The 16,653-nt window shown below is 53.6% G+C and overlaps 1 protein-coding gene across 2 annotated transcripts in view; it reads right to left on the reverse strand.

The window, feature by feature from the left end:
- DSCAML1 (DS cell adhesion molecule like 1) overlaps nt 1–16,653 on the reverse strand; it is a 314,600-nt gene that overhangs the window by 71,134 nt on the left and 226,813 nt on the right. For both annotated transcript variants that reach the window (XM_064482082.1, XM_064482083.1), the window contains exons 4-8: nt 15,656–15,802; nt 9,653–9,931; nt 5,961–6,236; nt 3,307–3,603; nt 1,362–1,634 (exon numbers count right to left, since the gene is read on the reverse strand). In XM_064482082.1, the coding sequence (XP_064338152.1) occupies nt 1,362–1,634; nt 3,307–3,603; nt 5,961–6,236; nt 9,653–9,931; nt 15,656–15,802 (1,272 nt within the window). The remainder of the gene's footprint in view (nt 1–1,361; nt 1,635–3,306; nt 3,604–5,960; nt 6,237–9,652; nt 9,932–15,655; nt 15,803–16,653) is intronic.

Here is a 16,653-nt window from a genome sequence, read left to right on the forward strand (position 1 = left end):
TCCCAGCCTGCCCTTCCCCAGGATCTGGGTCATTCTGAGTTAGAGCCCAGGGTTTGGAGTTAGATCCAGGAAAAAATTCTGATTCCAAATGACAATTTACTTAAAATGGTAGCTGTCTTAGATAAGTGGGCAGGGGTAGGGCTAAATGGAATGGAGCGTATAGAGCACCGAGCTCAGCGATGGGGTCGAGCGGACCCTCCATCATGCTATCGTCATATGACTGTAATGATCACAGCCTAGCGCAAGAGGCCAAGACGGTGGCTGGAAATCACGGCCTTCCTTCCTCCCACGTGGAACCCCAGCCCAAGCCTTCCTGCTTCTGGAGCCTCAGGTCACAGGGGACAGATCTCTGCATATCCTCCCAATGCCTGAGCCCACTCTGGCTCTTCGGAAAGGGCCATGAGCCCCTTACCCATCATGGCCACCACTGACACAGTGACCTTCCACCCTGGCTGCCCGGCTTTCACTCATTTCTCCTCAGCCGGGCCTGGCAGGTCCGTTCTCTCCATCCTGCCCCCTGAGCAACCAGGCTACCCTGCTCTCACCCACCGTCCAGCCTCCAGGCCTGTCAGTCCCAAAGAGCATGTTTGGGATGGAGCTTCACACCCGCGCACAGCCCTGGACGTCGTATTTAGCCATGCATTTGTTTGCTCATTTACATGCATTCATTTGTTTCATCCATGGACATTTACTGGATGGTTGCCAGGTACCAGGCTCTGTATTAGGTGCTCCTGCACAAAACATTGACCTCACCCAGGCGAGCATGAAGGGCCTGGAAGGGAGGAGGGTTTTAGGCAACTGGCGGTGCTTTCCAGGCCTCCAGCATCATTAGCAGGTGAGAGGTCCTTGCCAATCCTATAAAAGCAGCCTCACCCTGCCAATCGGAGCCCAGAAGGGCGTCTCAGCACCCAGCATGTGCTCCCTGCACCCAACGCCCTGCTGCTTCCGCTCTCCGAGCTCCTGTCCCCTGCCCCTCTACTTGCTGGTCTCTGGCGGGCCCTGCTGAGTTCTGGATGGCTCCATGCTGACATCAGGGGAACAATAAGCCTGCCCTATCTGACCTGGGCCTCTTGCTCAGGTGACCTGACTCCTCTTTGTGTGTCACTGACCCCTCACGTCCCCGGGTCAATGCTGCCTTCACCTGCAGCCCACAGAGCGAACCTGGGTGTAGAGGTTACTCACAGCTGTCTTGTGTCCCCTGCAACCTTCCACCGTGTCCCCTTTTCCCCAAACTCCGAAGCCCTATCTTTCTTGGCCTTCCACTCACTCAGGATTGCTTGCTGCGGCCCGAGCGGCCAGCTGGAGAGAGGCCAGCAATCCTGGATGACTAGGAGGGCTCTGGTTTGGGGCGGGAGGCCTACCTTTGACGGCCACATGAACACTCTGGCTGATGGAGAGCTGGGGCTGGATGAGGACGCTGCACAGGTACTCCCCTTCGTCCATGCCCTTCTGCACATCCGTCAGCTTGAGGGTCCCGTTCTCGAACACCACCTGGCGGTGGTTGTCAGGCAGGAGCAGGGCATCCTTGTACCACTTGATGGAGTAGTAGGGGTAGCCGATGACCCTGCAGTTGATAAGGGTGTCCCGCCCAGCGACAGCTGTGATGTTCCTCATCGCCCGGATGCTGGGGGGGCCTGGGCAGGAGTCAGGAGGGTGGAGGAGAGGAGGAGCAATGGTGTGGTTAGCCAGGGACAGCCAGGCACTGCCCCGTGATGTGCTTCTCAGTTGCTTGGCCTCGGAAACTCTTAAGAGATGGAAATTTGGCAGGGGGTGGGGTGAGAGGGAGGCCTTTTTCACAAGGCTAAATAAAGGCAGAGGCTGGGAATGCTGGGAATGGGGGCACCTGTGGTCTCTCCAGAACACACTGTTATGAACTTCAAATAGTTGCAAACAGACACGTTTGATTCATGCCCGGGGCAAGAATCCATTCCCCTAATGGGTTGGGCTAGAGGAGCCAACTGAAGCCTCACCAAGAAGTGACTGGGATTTGGGAGGGTGAGTCCTCATTTATGAGGAGATGAAGATTTGGGGGTTAAAATGAAAATGTGGAGATTTTGTTATTTTCATTCAATTCGCTCATAATGGTCTTGTACTAAAAAGGATCTTAGACACATTAAATATTTAAGGGACAATAGGAAGGTCTTCATTGGATGAGTTGATGGTTGTCTTTCAACAGGTAAATGTGTTGTGCGGGCCTCTGAGAAGTGGATATAAAAGAGGCTCTGATCACACTGGCAGAAGGGAGGGAGTGTCATCAGCTAGGTCAGCTGGGCTGACAGACATGAGGGTGTTGTAAAGGGAGCTCAGAGCCATCAGGCCTGGATAGTGCTGGAGTGGGTACCAGAAACTCTGGGCTTCTGGCTCGCCACCCAGTAGATGAGGGGCTGGACCAGGGCATCTCCCACGACCCTGCAGCTCTGTTCCTTTCCAATTCAGAGAGGGCGGGAGGGTGGACAAAGGGAGGCCACATTTGTTGTGGAGCTGGAGACCTGGCACAGGTGAATTTAGCATGAACCGCCCCCCTTGTTCCCGTGGCAACCCAAAGCCCTCCTTGACCAGTGCCCCATCTCTCCCACTCCCCTGTTCCTCTTCTGCTCTTGGATCAGGGCTCACTGGTAGGGTCAGGTGAGGACCAGTCTGACCCCATGGGGCTGCAAAAAGCTTCAGAGGAGCCTCTATTCTCACCACAGCAACATGAAGAACTGAGGCATGGAGATGGTCACTTTGAGGACTCCCTCCCCTGCTCTGGGAGGTACCTGCCTTGGGGTACCCCCACCCAGCCTCAGTCCCCTACTCTTGATGGCTGAGTAGGGGGAGTCAGAGGATGGTGGACTGAGAGATGGTGCCCTGGCTTCTGGCTGCTTACACCTCCTGGAACATCTGGAGGGCGGCTCAGTGGGAGGACACTGGGATATTGCTTCAGTGGCATCCTTGTCAAAGGGCAAGCCTGGCCCTGCTGCTCCTTCCTTACCCCTGTCCTTGCAAGGCCCTAGTGGGATGTTTAGTGTACCTGGGGCCAGATTGATGGGGAGGAGTGGGGTGGGGGGGGGACAGGATTGTGGGAGGGGTGAAGGGGGGAGAGGGGTGGGAACGCAAAGGGGGCAAACTGTACCAGACACTCACACACAAGAATGGATGATGTGACTTGCAGAGGGCAGGGAAAAGGGAGACAAAGAGGAGAGAGACTTCTACTAAACTCAAAATGACGATTAATAATAAGTACTAATCACCACAAGAATAATGGTAACCACAGAGATGGCAAAGGAACTCAAAAGCCTATTCTGATATTTAAATGTAGACAGGCACCTCTTACGTTTATTCGCGCCTGATATTCAGCACTGCCCACCGAGTTCCGTGCGGTGCACCGGTACACGCCCCCGTCGCGGATCTGGGGCCCCGTGACATTCATGTGGCTGATGGTGGTGCCGTCGGACATGGTGTACTGGTTGGTGCGGTGGCTTCCATCTCGCACGATGGGCTCGTCATCCAGGGCCCAGGTGACAGTGGGGGGCGGGGCACCCTTGGCCGCGCACATCAGTGAGAACTGCTCCCCGGGGTTGACCACCTTCTCGCTGAAGGACGAGACGATGCGGGGCGTGCCATCTGCAGGGAGCGAGGAGCCCCCTTCAGGGTCACCGAGCCACAGAGAGACCATCCCACCAGGCCACCCCACCTTGTCAAGGGGAGGAGGCAAAGCAGCGGCCATAATACTAACAAAGAACTTCCATGTACATCAATTCATGCACTATCCACAAAACCCTGTTTGGTGCCCATTACCGCTGCACGTGAATGAAGACTCCTGGATTTGAATCATCCCTCAACCACCTGTAAGCTCTGTGTCTTTGGGGCAAGTTACTTAACCTCTCTGAGTCTTTCCATCTCCCCTCTGTAGAGGATGGAGATAAAAGGGATAACGATTATATCCCCCTGGTACTGATGCTGCGAGGAGGAAATGGATTAATGCATTAGAGATGCTTACACAGCACTCTACCAGTTCTTAATAAATGTTAGCTCCTCTCAACTTTCTCTTTTCTGCTTCTTTCTCCACCCTTTATTAATAAAGACTTCGAAGCTCAGAGGTTAACTATATGTGGAACCAGGTCCTGACTGGGCTGGACCTCTGGATTCTGATTCCAGCCCTCATTCCAGTAGGAGCAGTGGTGGTGCTGTAGCCCTGTTAGCAAAAGTTTGAGGCTTAAAATGGAAGCTCCCCAGAGGCAGTGATGGTGGTGGTGGGGATCTGTGATGAGGCTAAAGTCCTGGTTAGCAGAATAACCTTGGACAGGATAACCTGTCCAGTTAATTAACCCTCCCACAGGGGCCCCCACTTCCTCGCTGGATCATGGGGGAATGTAATCATTAACCCCGACCATCTTCCACAAAGGATAGTTGTAATGGATTAAAATAGGTGCTAGGTCCTTGAAAAAGTAAAACACCAAAATAAACGTAAAAAAATGAAAGCAAGGCAAATGCAGTGTGGCACTCTCCAACCCACCCGCATTTCACACCCAAATGCTGATGTTAACCCAAGCTGCCAGCCCCTGGCCCTATTTCTGGGGGAGACTCATGTCTCCAACCCGGGGAGAGCCTGGTGCCTGGCAGAGCTGGGACTGCCTGCTGGGGGGTGACGGCCTTTGGCCTCTCCCCTGCCTCTCTCCCTGGCCCTCCTCTCTGGCTGTCCCTCCCTTCCAGCTCATTGCCCCTCCCACAAGCCTCATTCTCCATATTCCCTGGTCTGAACTGGCCAGCCCTGGCTGTCCTCTAAGAGCTCACAATCTCACCTACTATGAGGGGGCAGCCCCTCGGAGAGAAAATGTGCTGGGTGGTGGGGTGGTCTCTCCTGGGTGGGGAGTAGTTCAGACGGGAGGTCCCCTGAGATGAAAGGCACCCATTTCCCACTAGTCTGCACCCAGCTGCTGGGCTTCCTCACTGGGGACAGAGAGCAGGGATTGGGCAGAACAAGAAGAGGTGGGGGCTGAGAAGGGCAGTTTGCTGGGCACTGGCGAGGGGTGAGGGCTCAGGTTCGATGGGTAGTCACCTCTCACGTCCCACTTCCTGAGGGACGAGGACCCACGGGCTGTAACAGGGAGACTGATGCCCGTGGGGTTTGCCTGGGTTTGGTGTCTTTGTTACCACAGTGAAAAATCCTTGGAAGGAATAGGATTATGCTTGTTTTGGTTTTGGTTTTAGGAGCAACAAAGGAGCTGGGGAACCACTAAATTTGTTGGTAAGGATCGGGCCTTCTCAAACCCCTGCTTCATCTTTGTACAAATAAGAGGTGCCTCCTCTGGGTGGTCGCAACTTGGTGTGGGGTCATGGCTTGATCAGTGGAGTGCAAGCTGGATTTCAGTCCTCACCCTCTTGGTTGGGCACCTTGTTCAGTGAACAACCTGAACAACCATACACAGAGGTGCTGGGTGAGGAAATCTAGGGGGTGGCAGCTTTAAAGGGAGAGAGAAGCAGGAAGAAACCTGGGTTTATGGTAAGAAACAGGGCCTGCTGTGAAGAGACCCCAGGCTAGGAGAGGATTCAAGAGTTCAGAGATTCCTGGTAGTCTTCCAGGGCCTCTGGGAGACTGAGAGTCTTTAAGACCCTAAAGAAGATGCTTCTAATAGTGAAATTCTAGTAATTTTGAAGGGCAGAGGCAATCAAGTATGATGGTTAAGAGGCCTGAGTTCAAATCCCAGCCTTGTCCCTTCGCAGGGCTGTGTGACCTTGGGCAGGTGACTGAAGCCTCAGTTTTTTTCCAAACTGCAAAATAGGTAATATTAAAAAAAAAAAAAAAAAAAAGGCTCCCCACACAGGGCCCTGGGGAGGATTAAATAAGAGCGGGCATCTGCCTGTGTGTTGTGAGTGCTGGATGAATGCCTTCTGTCGGGAGGGCTGGGACGGGGCCTGGGGCAGGGCACCTCCCCACCGGGCTGTGGAAGCCCTGAACCCACCCAGCTTCCCCGGCTCACCCTCGAGCACGACGATGGCGAAGTCCTGGGCGGTCTGGGCCTTGCGGGTGGCGAAGCACTGGTAGGCTCCGGAGTGGCTCTTCTGGGCCGAGGTGATGAGCAGGGTCTCGTTGCTGAGCCCACGGATGGAGATGGCCTCGTTGGGCAGCACCAGCTCGGTGTTGCGGTACCAGCGGATGCTGAACTCTGGGGAGCCCATCAGGGTGCAGGAGAGGATGACCGTGCTGCCAATGCCGGTCTTCAGCTTCTTTGGTGTCAGGGTCACATGAAGGGGGTCTGGGCCGGGCCAGGCAGGGGCGAGGTGAGGGGAAACGGGGAGGGAGAAAAAAAGGACTCACTGTGAGTGGAATGTGGCTCGGGGTGGGCTGTGGTCATAAATGGCCCCAGGACTCAGGAGGCCCTGGTTCTGTCTCCAAGAATCCTTGTCGAGGGTCCTGGGACTAGTGAATTCCTTGCTCTAGGCCTCAGTTAACGCATCTGTTAAATGGCCTGGTCAGGCCAGGATGTGTCTCTGCACCTCTCGTTCTGATGGCTTGTGCTTTCCTGATGTGGGCCCCTCGCCTGGGCAGGGCTGTGCAGCTCCCTCTGGCTCATGAGGAGGACGAGAGCTTGTCTGGCTCATCATCTTTGCTGTCACCCCCAGAAACCAGGGAGGCCCCCGTAGCCCAGCCATCTGTCTCCCATACTTATGCGGATCACCAGGCGCCACCTTCTGCTGGTCTGACTTCCTTTAGATGCATCAGTCAACCCCCTACACTGCCCTGTCCTGCTGCAGTACCCCCTCCGCCTCCCTTTTCCCTGTGTCCCTCCATCAGTCCTCCCCGCTGCAGCCAGCCACTACCCTGCTCGGAACTCCCACGGTGCCCGACTCAGTGGCATTCAAGACCATCAAAGCCCTCGTGGACCCAGCCCTCTTCTCAGCTGTTTTCTCTAGGGCAGCAGCCTGCCTGTGGTTCCTGCACACCCAGGGCCTCACCTAGAGTACACTCTGCCCTAATTCTTACTCATCCTTTCACACTGAACTCAGGTGGCATTTCCTCCAGGAAGCCTTCCCGGGCACCACTCCCCTCCCAGGCTGGGTTAAGGATCTCTCTTCTGGGGCGCCCTGAGTGTAACTAACACCGCACTAAGCACAGGGTCTTCTGATCACCACTTTGTGTCTGTCTCTCCCTCTGGACTGTGAGCCACTTGAAAGCAGGGCAGCGTCTGTCATCTTTACATCCCTACAGCTGTCTGGGTCATGTTTATTGATTGGCTGGCTGGCTGGTTACCAGCCATGAGCCAGTCTCTCTTCTCTGATCTCCACGAGCTTGGAGTTCTGTATAGGAGCCCGAGGCCTGTAGGCGCCTGCGATCCCCAGTGAACGAGACTGAGGAGAGGGGGGCATGGCAGGCCTGTCTCGGTGGGCGCAGTCAAAGCACACACGAGTCTGCTCACTCTCTGCTCTCCCTAGTGGCTCCCAGAGCCTCTGCCCCCTATACAGGCGATGTCAGTGCACAGTGATGCAGATGGCATCTTGCTTGTCCCAGTCACCAGCCAGGGCACCCAGGGCCCTGCCAGCCAGCTGCTCTCTCCTCACTGCCCCTGCACGGGCTTCACGGCAGGACGGCTGGGAGGTTTGGTGGCAGAATGAGGGGGAGTATGAAAAGCATTACTTTCCTCTTCATGAACCTGGCAGAGAGGGGCTATCAAAGAGGATGGAAGACAGAGAAAAGCCATGACACTTCCCCCAGAACCTGGCTGTCCAGCCAAGCCCAGTGTAGGGGAGGGTAGGGAGCCAAGAGGAGGATCTGGGGTACCTGTGCATACAGGAGCAGTGGAGGGTGCTTACAGCTGTAAACAGTTACTTATCGCATGTCTGTGTGCGTTCCAGGATGAGACCATGTTACGCAGAGGGATGTGTGTGTCTGAATGTGCACAGGCACCATATATGTGTGCACGTGTGCATGGGGAAGTGGGCGTGGGAAATTTCAACACACGTGCCTGTGTGTGTGTGTAAGTACCTGCCTGCCTGATGTACACAGGCAGGAGCTATGAACGCCAAGTGACTCAGAGTTAGGTTTGCCAATTTTCTGAGGATCTGGGGGTATGCAGCCCTCCTGACCGGTAGCCTAAGATGGTGCGTCTGTATGAATGTGAATATGAGTCTGTGTTTGTGAGTGTGTGTGTAGCAGGACAGGGCGGGGAAGAAGGTAATATTAGACCAAATAATTCTGGACAGTGCTTAGGACAGGAAGTGGGTGCTGATCCTGGTCCATTTACCCGCCTACTCTGCGGTCGGGCTTGCTTGTACGAGGGGAAGCCCCCGCCTCCAAGCTCCCAGCCTTTTAACCTAAGCAGGCGTATCACAGCACTGCTATCACTGGAAGAGCTTTCCTTGGGGCTCTTTCTGCTCTTCCGGCTTCATAGTGAATTCACACGGGGAGGGTCTCTTCCTGGCACGGCAAATAAACGTTCTCCAACTGGCAGGACCCTCTCGACTGTGGGGAGGAATCTGGGCCCATATCTAGGCTGAAGGCAACAGGACACCAAAGCCAGAAGGTCAGCCCAGGAAGGGGTGGGCTCTGTGTGGTTCTCTGGTCTGCAGACCTGCAGCTTTGTGTTCACGAGACAGGTGGGGAGCCGGGAGGAGAGCATCTTTGGTCAGTCTTCACGGCAGAGGGAACTTTTCTGCAGGATGGAGGTGGGATCACCTCGGGACAGCCTCTTCCCACTGCCCAGGTTGAAAGGCCCTCATGATGCCGTGAGGTACAAGGTTCAGGGACTCAGGCTATCGCTGCTGCACAGGTGTGAGACCCCACAAGGGTCCCCAAACCCCAGCCCCACTGCTGCCAATGCCTTCCCTGTAGTCCTGAGAGCAGGGAACTCAGGGAATCAGACTCAGAAGCCAGAGCTAGAAGGGGCCTCTTCACTTTGCAAATGGGAGCCTGAGACTGGGTCACATGAGGGAGGGGCTGGGGGTGCAAAAGATGCTCCCAGGTTCCACGAATCCCTCTCCAGGGTTCTCTCCCTGGCCTCAGCCCCTCTGCCTCGACTTCTCTGCCCTTCCAGACGCTCAGCAGCAGCAGGGGTCTATGGAGGCCTCCTGCTCTCCACGTGGGCTCCCTGGACCCCCGGGCTCTGGGATAGGGCAGGAACAGGAGGGACCAGAGTTAATGACTAACTGTTAGGTCCTAAAAAGTCTGCCTTGGTTGTTTACCCCCAGTGTCTGCTCTGATCGATCAGTACTCCTATCAATTATTGCTAAATATTCTGAATGTCACCTCTGATGGGTTTATGTGTCCTCTAGTGGATTCACATCAGCATTGTTTCCTTTAGCACAGACACTGCCTCCTCCCAACAAGCTGAGAAGTCCACGAGCTCACCACATCACCTTCTGACCCTCATAAGCTCTGGGAGGTAGGAAGGCCTGGGTTATTATCCCCTTTGACAGAAAAGGGCACGGAGGTGATCATCACGGTTATATGATTTTCCCGAAGTCAGTTACTATCTGATGATGTCAGAATCAAAAGGCAGGTCTTCTGATTTCAAACCCAGTGCTTTCCCCAGGACACCAACCTGCCTTCCCCAACCAGAGACTCATCTCCTGGGGCCTGCCAGAGGCAGGTACAGCTGCCCCCGTGCCCCTCCCCATCACACGTGGTGCTTTCAATGGTTACTGTGGCTGGAAGAGGGGCTACTCCCCTGCTCACCGATGACCGTGAGGGTGCCTGTGGCCTCTGCAGAGCCGAAGGTGTTGGTGACCTCACAAATGTAGGTGCCGCTGTCCTCGGTCCGCAGGTCACTGATGGTCAGCCCCGTGATGCGCTTGGTCCAGCGGCTGTCGGCTGGGAGGGGTCGGCCATCCTTGAGCCAGCGGATGGCAGGGATGGGGTAGCCAGAGGCGGTGCAGGGCAGCTCCACGGTGTGGCCGGCCCACACTTCCTGGGAATGGAAGCCGTCCAGGATGGTGGGGATTGACTCGGCAGGGTCTGGAAGGCAGAGAGCATGGGAGGTCCTGGGCAGCCCTGGGTGGGGGCGGGAAGGCAGGCACCCAGAATTGATGTCTGGAGTGAGTGATACCCAGTGCAGGAGAGCTCGCTCTGTTTCCCTGAGCCCCAGACTCTGGCCCCAAATCTCCTTCTCAGGCCAGATGGAGGCCTGAGAAGCACGGCTGGGAGCAGGGAGGATGGCGGGCAGACCAGGCTACAAACACAGACAGATAGAGGGGAAAAGGGAAACAGCAAGAGGCATTGAGAGGGAGAGACTTTCACACAAACGGTCCTGGTGATGTGAGAATCATGACATTCTGGCTTTGTAATTCCTGGTCAGTCTCCGTCTGGGACTCAGGACTGGAGGCCCCCATCAGGGATGGGCATCCCTGTTGCATCCTGTCTCCTCCCCCCTGCAATCTGGGCAGGATCAGAGGAGGCAGTGCCTTTCCATTCCAGAAGGATTTAGAAGGGAAGCCTTCTGCAAAACACACCCGCCACCCCAACAACGCTCCTCTCCTCTGCCTTCCCAAACCAAGAGAAAGCGGTGACTGCGAGGACTGGGGCCTTCCCCTGCAGAAGCCATGGCCCTTGGTGGGATTCTGTGTGCGATGCCTGTGCCACTTCTGAGCAGCGTTCTGGCTGCTGCCTCAGTCTAGTTCTAAAAGGCCTCCCTGGATTTTCTGCCCAGTGGGGACCTGCCCCTGCTGTAAAACCGCCATAGGCCCCATTTACCTACATACACCAATCCACACTGCTTATCCCGAATCAGGCCTCCCGATCAAGATCTGTGATCTTGCCCCTGCCAGGTCCCTGGCCTAGCCTGCCTCCCTCACCTTCTGATCTCACCGGGTCCCCCCTCATGGCACGCTCTCATCGCACTGTTCTCCACCCGGGTGCCCCACTAGCCTGCTCTGCTTGGCCAACTCCTGTTGATCTTTCACAAACCAGCTTCAATGTCACCCCTTTGGGATGTCTCCCGCAGCCCACTCTCATTGGACTCCCATAAAATTTCCTTTTTCCTTTATTTTCAAACAACCTTTTCTTTTGAAAGAAAAAAAAAGTTAAAGGGCAATAGATGCACATGGTCAAACTTCAGAAAGCAGAGATGAGCGGACAGGGAAAAGAATGTGCCCCTCACCCCTGCACCCAGCCACCCCATGTCCCTCCCAGAGGCAACCACTGCTGCCTCTTTCCCCGAGGCCCTTGCCGACAACAGTTAGCACCAGGCCTCGTGTCTGTCTGCCCTGGCAGACGGTGAGCTCCTTGAGGCGACATCTCTCGTGCCTGGCACAGAGTAGGGCTGCTGGACCACTAACATATGAGGGAGGATGAACAGGGGCAGGAGGGCATGAGGTGGGCCAGTGGTCTGATTTTTCCAATGTGCAGAACGTCATAGGCTCATGGAGTAGCAGAGCTGGCTTAAGGACCTTGGAGAGCACACCCAGATGCAGACCCTGAGACCAGAGAGGTGCAGGACCGGCCCAGAATCACACTGCAGAACCAAGATCCGAAAACCAGTCCCCCTCTCTCATGTTCACTACGTGGGGGCTGAGACAGAATAATCTAACACTGGACTTCGCTCCAAAGGGAATGGAGAGAGCAGCTGACCATCAGTAGGGACCCTCCTTGACTCGTGGGAAATATCCTCTGTCCTGAGCTCAGCTCCCTAAGAGAGGGGCTGGGTGAGGAATTCTCCCTGCTAGGGAAAGACTTTCTAGAAGACTCTCTGCTCCTTTCCCACCATGCATGGCTTTTCACAAGGAGCCTGGACGAGAAATCAGGAGACCCAGGTGCAAGTCTGCCTGGATCACAGATAAGCTGTGTGACCTTGGGTGAGTCTTCTAATCTCCCAGAGCCCGAGTTTCCTCCTCTGCATGTGGAGGTGACAACATGCCTCCAGATCTCATAAGGCTGTTGTGGGAACAAAGCAAACTGTATGTCAAAGAGCCCACTGACGCTACACCGCTCCGCAGATGTGCCGGGCGATTACTATTCTGCACCCGCCACGCTCCCTCCCTGCCAGCTTCTGTGGCCTCTTCCCCCCACAACCCTGTGGGAATGGTTGGGATAAACAAATCCAGTGCCAGGGAAGAATTATTCAATGTGACACTTAATTGATGCAAAATACACAAATTCCGTGGCACACCGCAGAATTTACAAGCGGAGGGGCCGACGGGGCGGTGGAGGAAGGGGCGGGGGGAGGGAATTAATCACCGAGTCTCAGGCGTGAAATTAAATTCTGAGGGAAAGAAACCTCTTTCATTACTCCAGAGCAGAAGTAAAATGCTGTGGCGTGTTCGGCGACAGCCTGGGGGGATCGGGTGCCGCCAGGGCCGGTGCAGGGCTAGGGGAGACAGATGGCCTGGCTCTGGGAAATCTCTGGGGTTCGCTAGGGTAGGTTGGGACTGAGGCTGGACTGGGCTCAGGGTTGGGGTGGGGGGTGGTCAGGACAGTGCTGTGATGGAAGATGGCTTCTGCACCTGGCTCGGCACCCTGTGAGCTGGTGAACCCTGGTCTAGTCTCTCAGCCTCTCTGGTCACTGGTTCCCTCCTTTATAAATGCAGATGATGGTGCCTCTTACTCTGATTTAATGCCCATGAAAGCACTTGGTAAACCCTAAAAAGCATCTCAACGCATAGAATGGTTGTTACTAGGTTGTATTTTAGGGGGCTCAGAATATTTTTGTAACTGCCTCCTCTTCTACCTTGGACAATACAGAAGAATAAAAGTCGATCCCCCGTCCACCGCTGCCCCTCCCCGAAATGTACTAGGAATAATAATGCAGCAACAATAGAACAACAACCACAAGGACCACAACAAAGTCAGCAGTGACGCCCTGCTGAGCGCTTCCTTTGTTTCTGGCCCCACAGGAAGCAGTTTACATGTGGTATCCTATTTAATTCTCCCAGCAACCCCAGGAGAGCATGCTGTCGCTCCCATTTTACAAGATGGGGAAGCTGAGGTTTGAAGACATTATTTATTTTATGCCAGGTTCTACAGCTGCTGAGTGGTGGGGCTAAGACTGAAACTTCAGCCTGATTCCTAAGTCCGTTTTTCAATACGTCTCATTCCCTTCCACCCTTCACCTCCCTCTTCCTTGAACACTTGGTGAAGGCTGAGAAGCCCCCAAGGGTAGTTGTTGCCGTCATCCAAGGACCATCTACAAAGCGATGCCACGGAGATCAACCTGCCCCTTCCTCTTGCCTTTGGGCCTTGGGACAGGAGAGGTGGCCGTCCTTTGAGGGCGTGCTGGGCTCAGGTCTCCTCAGCCACCAGGTGCCTTGGTGGGACCTAGCTCTGCCAGGACATGCAGTGGTGTCTCCTTGCCCTTGAATCCAGTGGGTGGCCCAGAAGCTTCTGGCCAGGGCAGGATGATGCTCTTCCCAGCCACCAGCCCTAGGAGTTCACAGGGCTCTGGCCACTAAGGAGCAAGGCATCTCAGCTCAGGACTGACCCCTACCCTTGACTCAGAGTAGAACTGAAAGGTGAGGCTGGGGGCTGAGGCCTGAGCCCCGCAACACGAGCTCCCCTTTGCACTGCCTGCTCGGGTATCAGTTGCATTTTTGCCGAGACAAGCAGCTTGCAGATCGCATTGTCACATCACATCACATCAGGGCCGGCGTCACTCCTGGGCCCCTTCCCCTCGGCTCCCCTCCGCTTCTTCTGTCTTCCTCTAGGTCTCCTTCACCTTGTCACTGTCATCTTCTCTGTCCTTGTCTCTCTGTTAGGTTTCTGTCTTTCTCTCTCCCCTTTTGTCTGGCTGGGTGCCTCCCTATCTCTGCTATCTCTGTTTCTCTATTTGGGCTTTGTCTCTGGGGAGCATCTCCCATCCTCCCCCCACCCAGCGGGGTGTTGGGGGCCATGAGAGCAGAAGGAGAATTGTTGCCATATCCTCCAGTTTAAAGAGTGTCTTTTTTGAGGATGGATTGGAAGGCATGGTATTCTGACACCTATCAGTAATTCTTCCTAATATTCCTCAGTATCAGCATTTACATTTGGTTTATATTGGAAGAGCTGCAGGTAAAATACACTAACTTTACTTTAAAAAAAGGTGGAGGTATTCCCTCCAAAGTGAAGGTAAGATTAATAGGATGAAGGGACTAAATTTCTGTGCAGGGGGAGGAGCAGGCCTGCAAGGGGCTGGATTTTTGTGCCTTTCCCACATTGCATGAGAGGCATGCAAATGAGATGCAAAACACTACAGAAACAAGTCTCTATAATTTGGAAGGGAACCACTCTGACACATTTGGGAACTGGGCTGCAGACTGCAAAGTCTAGCCACAAAGATGGGGCCACATGGTGTAGCCCCGTCTCCTTCCCACACGACAGCACAGTTTCCCTGGGCATTGGCTAATTCCACAAATATTTACTTAGCCAGGCTCTCTGATTCCTCGCCCTCCTGGCTCTCACTCTTCTGGACTTGCCTCCAATTAAGAGGGAGTCCTGAATAGAGTCATCTGCTGGTTGGGGTAGGTCCTCACCAAACCGCAGAATGTCAGAGGTCAACAGAATCTGAGCGGTCACTAAATCTAGTTCCTGTTTCAGAGACCCAGAGAGGCCACGTGATATGGTGGGGTTTGTTTCCAAACCCTGGTGTTCTGACTATCAGTCTACCTTCCCTCCCAAAGCCACTCCAATTCCAAGTCCTCAAGAGCAGAGATTTTCAAATTGCAGGTCACAAACTGTTAGGAAGTTATGAAATCCATTTGGTGATTTGCAACCAGCATTTAGAGAAATTAAAATGGGATAGAACAGAATAAAAAATATCAGAGCGCATTGTAATGCACGAGGTAGGAAACACCAGCGTGCACTGCATAGGTTATGATGTCTGTGGATCGCTGTCAGGAGTTTAAAAAGCGCTACTGCAGAACGCTTTCCCTGAAGAGCGCCAAGTGCCCTTCCCTGCTCTGGGCTGGGGGTGTGCGTGGTGTTCAATTAGCCCCTTCCATGGGGGTCTACAGTTGGAGGACACTGGGGGCTCAGAGTGTGAATTCTGGTTGTGCCTCCCACTGATTAAACAGTTGGGGCAACTTGCTTGGCTTCACTGAGTTTTCTCACCCACAGAAATAGGGAGTGCAGTGAACACCTCACCCTATTATGGTGCCTAAGAGCACATGAGTGAAATTTTTGGCACATAGCAGGATTCAGTAAATATCAGCTTCCATCCTTCCATAGAAGCTACAATCACTCCAGAATAAAAATCCTTTATTTAATTTAGAAATATATTTTTACCCATTATTTGTCTACTTTCAATTGTTGTGAGGTGGGCTATAACAACAGATCTATATGTATTCATAAATAGATAAAATTGAATCTTAAAGAACACTTAGAGACACCAGGAAATATAAGATCTCTCTAATCAAATCAAAAAATCAAAGCAAACCAAATCAAATTGAATCACTGCTATGTTTGAACAACAGATTTTAACTATGAGCTTCCTGGCAACAAAGGCAAAAAAAGAGAGGATATATCAGCTCTTCAGGAGAGTCAAGCTTCTCAGGTACAGACTTCTGAAAAGAATTCATCTGTAGAGCCCTTATCTGAAGGGCACCCAAAACCAAACCAGACAAGGTCTGCCCCAGTGGTTTCTATACCTGTGTTCTTTAATCTCTTTCTTGGCATCCCCTAAGTACAGAGCCGACTCCCTGGTCCACGGTGCAGACATGCCCGCCCCGTCTCAGGGATGGGCTGGCGCCCTCCCTCCGCAGCCCTCTCACCTACCTGTCACGGAGAGGCGGGCCCCGTTGCTCTGCCGGGTCTCCCCGCTGTACTTGTGCTTGGTGATGCAGCGGTAGGTGGAGAGGGCGTCCTCCTTCTGCACGTCAGAGATGTACAGCCCGCCGTGGGAAGTAATAAAAAACCTGTTTTCTGGAGACATAATCAGGACACAGTTCATTACTCCCCTGGCTGGGCACACCCCCAGACGCGACTCAGACCTGCAGCTGGCCTTCTCTCAGGCCAGGATTGTGGCCCAGGGGAGGGGAGGTGATGGGGAAAGCAAGGGGATGAAGTTGGTGCAGCCCCAAAGGCAGGGGAGCGTTTCCAATAGATGATGATTTTCTATGTGCAAACAGATAGATATTACGGTAATTATCCCTTTAAGTGTAGATGCTTCAGCATTTTATGGGAAGATGTGGGGCTTAAGAGTCAGACCAAAGATCTGGGTTCCAATGTGATTCTTTCAGTTATTAGCTGTGTGGCTTTGGGAAATTTACTTAACCTCTCTGAGCCTTATCTGTGTAATGGTGCAAGTAACACTTCCTGGAGTGGACGTAATGAAAAAAATAATGAAGTATCTGGCACACAGTAAGTGCTCACTTAGTGAATATTAGTCCTCATCTTTCCTATCTCTTTGCAAGAGTTTGCAAAGCTTTAACATTCATTGCTTGTTGTTCTTACAACTGTTAGAAGTGTTGTCTACATTTTTAAGTCACATAGCCGGTAAGTAGATCAGAGCTCAGGCCTTCTGGCTCCCAGCTCTCCCCTTGCACTGAGCCAAACACAAGCCTACATCCTTTTCTGTCAATCTGCATTCTTTATTCACCCCAGAAACAGTTATTGAGGATAAGCCGCACCAGGAGTGCGGGTGTGACGATGCAGATTTGAGATACTAATTCATCATACAGTTCTTAAAACCATTTTGTGCAAGGCAAAGGTGCCGGCTACTTTCCCTGCCCCCTCCACAGCCTCACTGCCAGGACTCATAGAGACGGGGAAAG

Source organism: Camelus dromedarius, chromosome 34 (assembly GCF_036321535.1).
Source record: "Camelus dromedarius isolate mCamDro1 chromosome 34, mCamDro1.pat, whole genome shotgun sequence".
NCBI lineage: Eukaryota > Metazoa > Chordata > Mammalia > Artiodactyla > Camelidae > Camelus > Camelus dromedarius.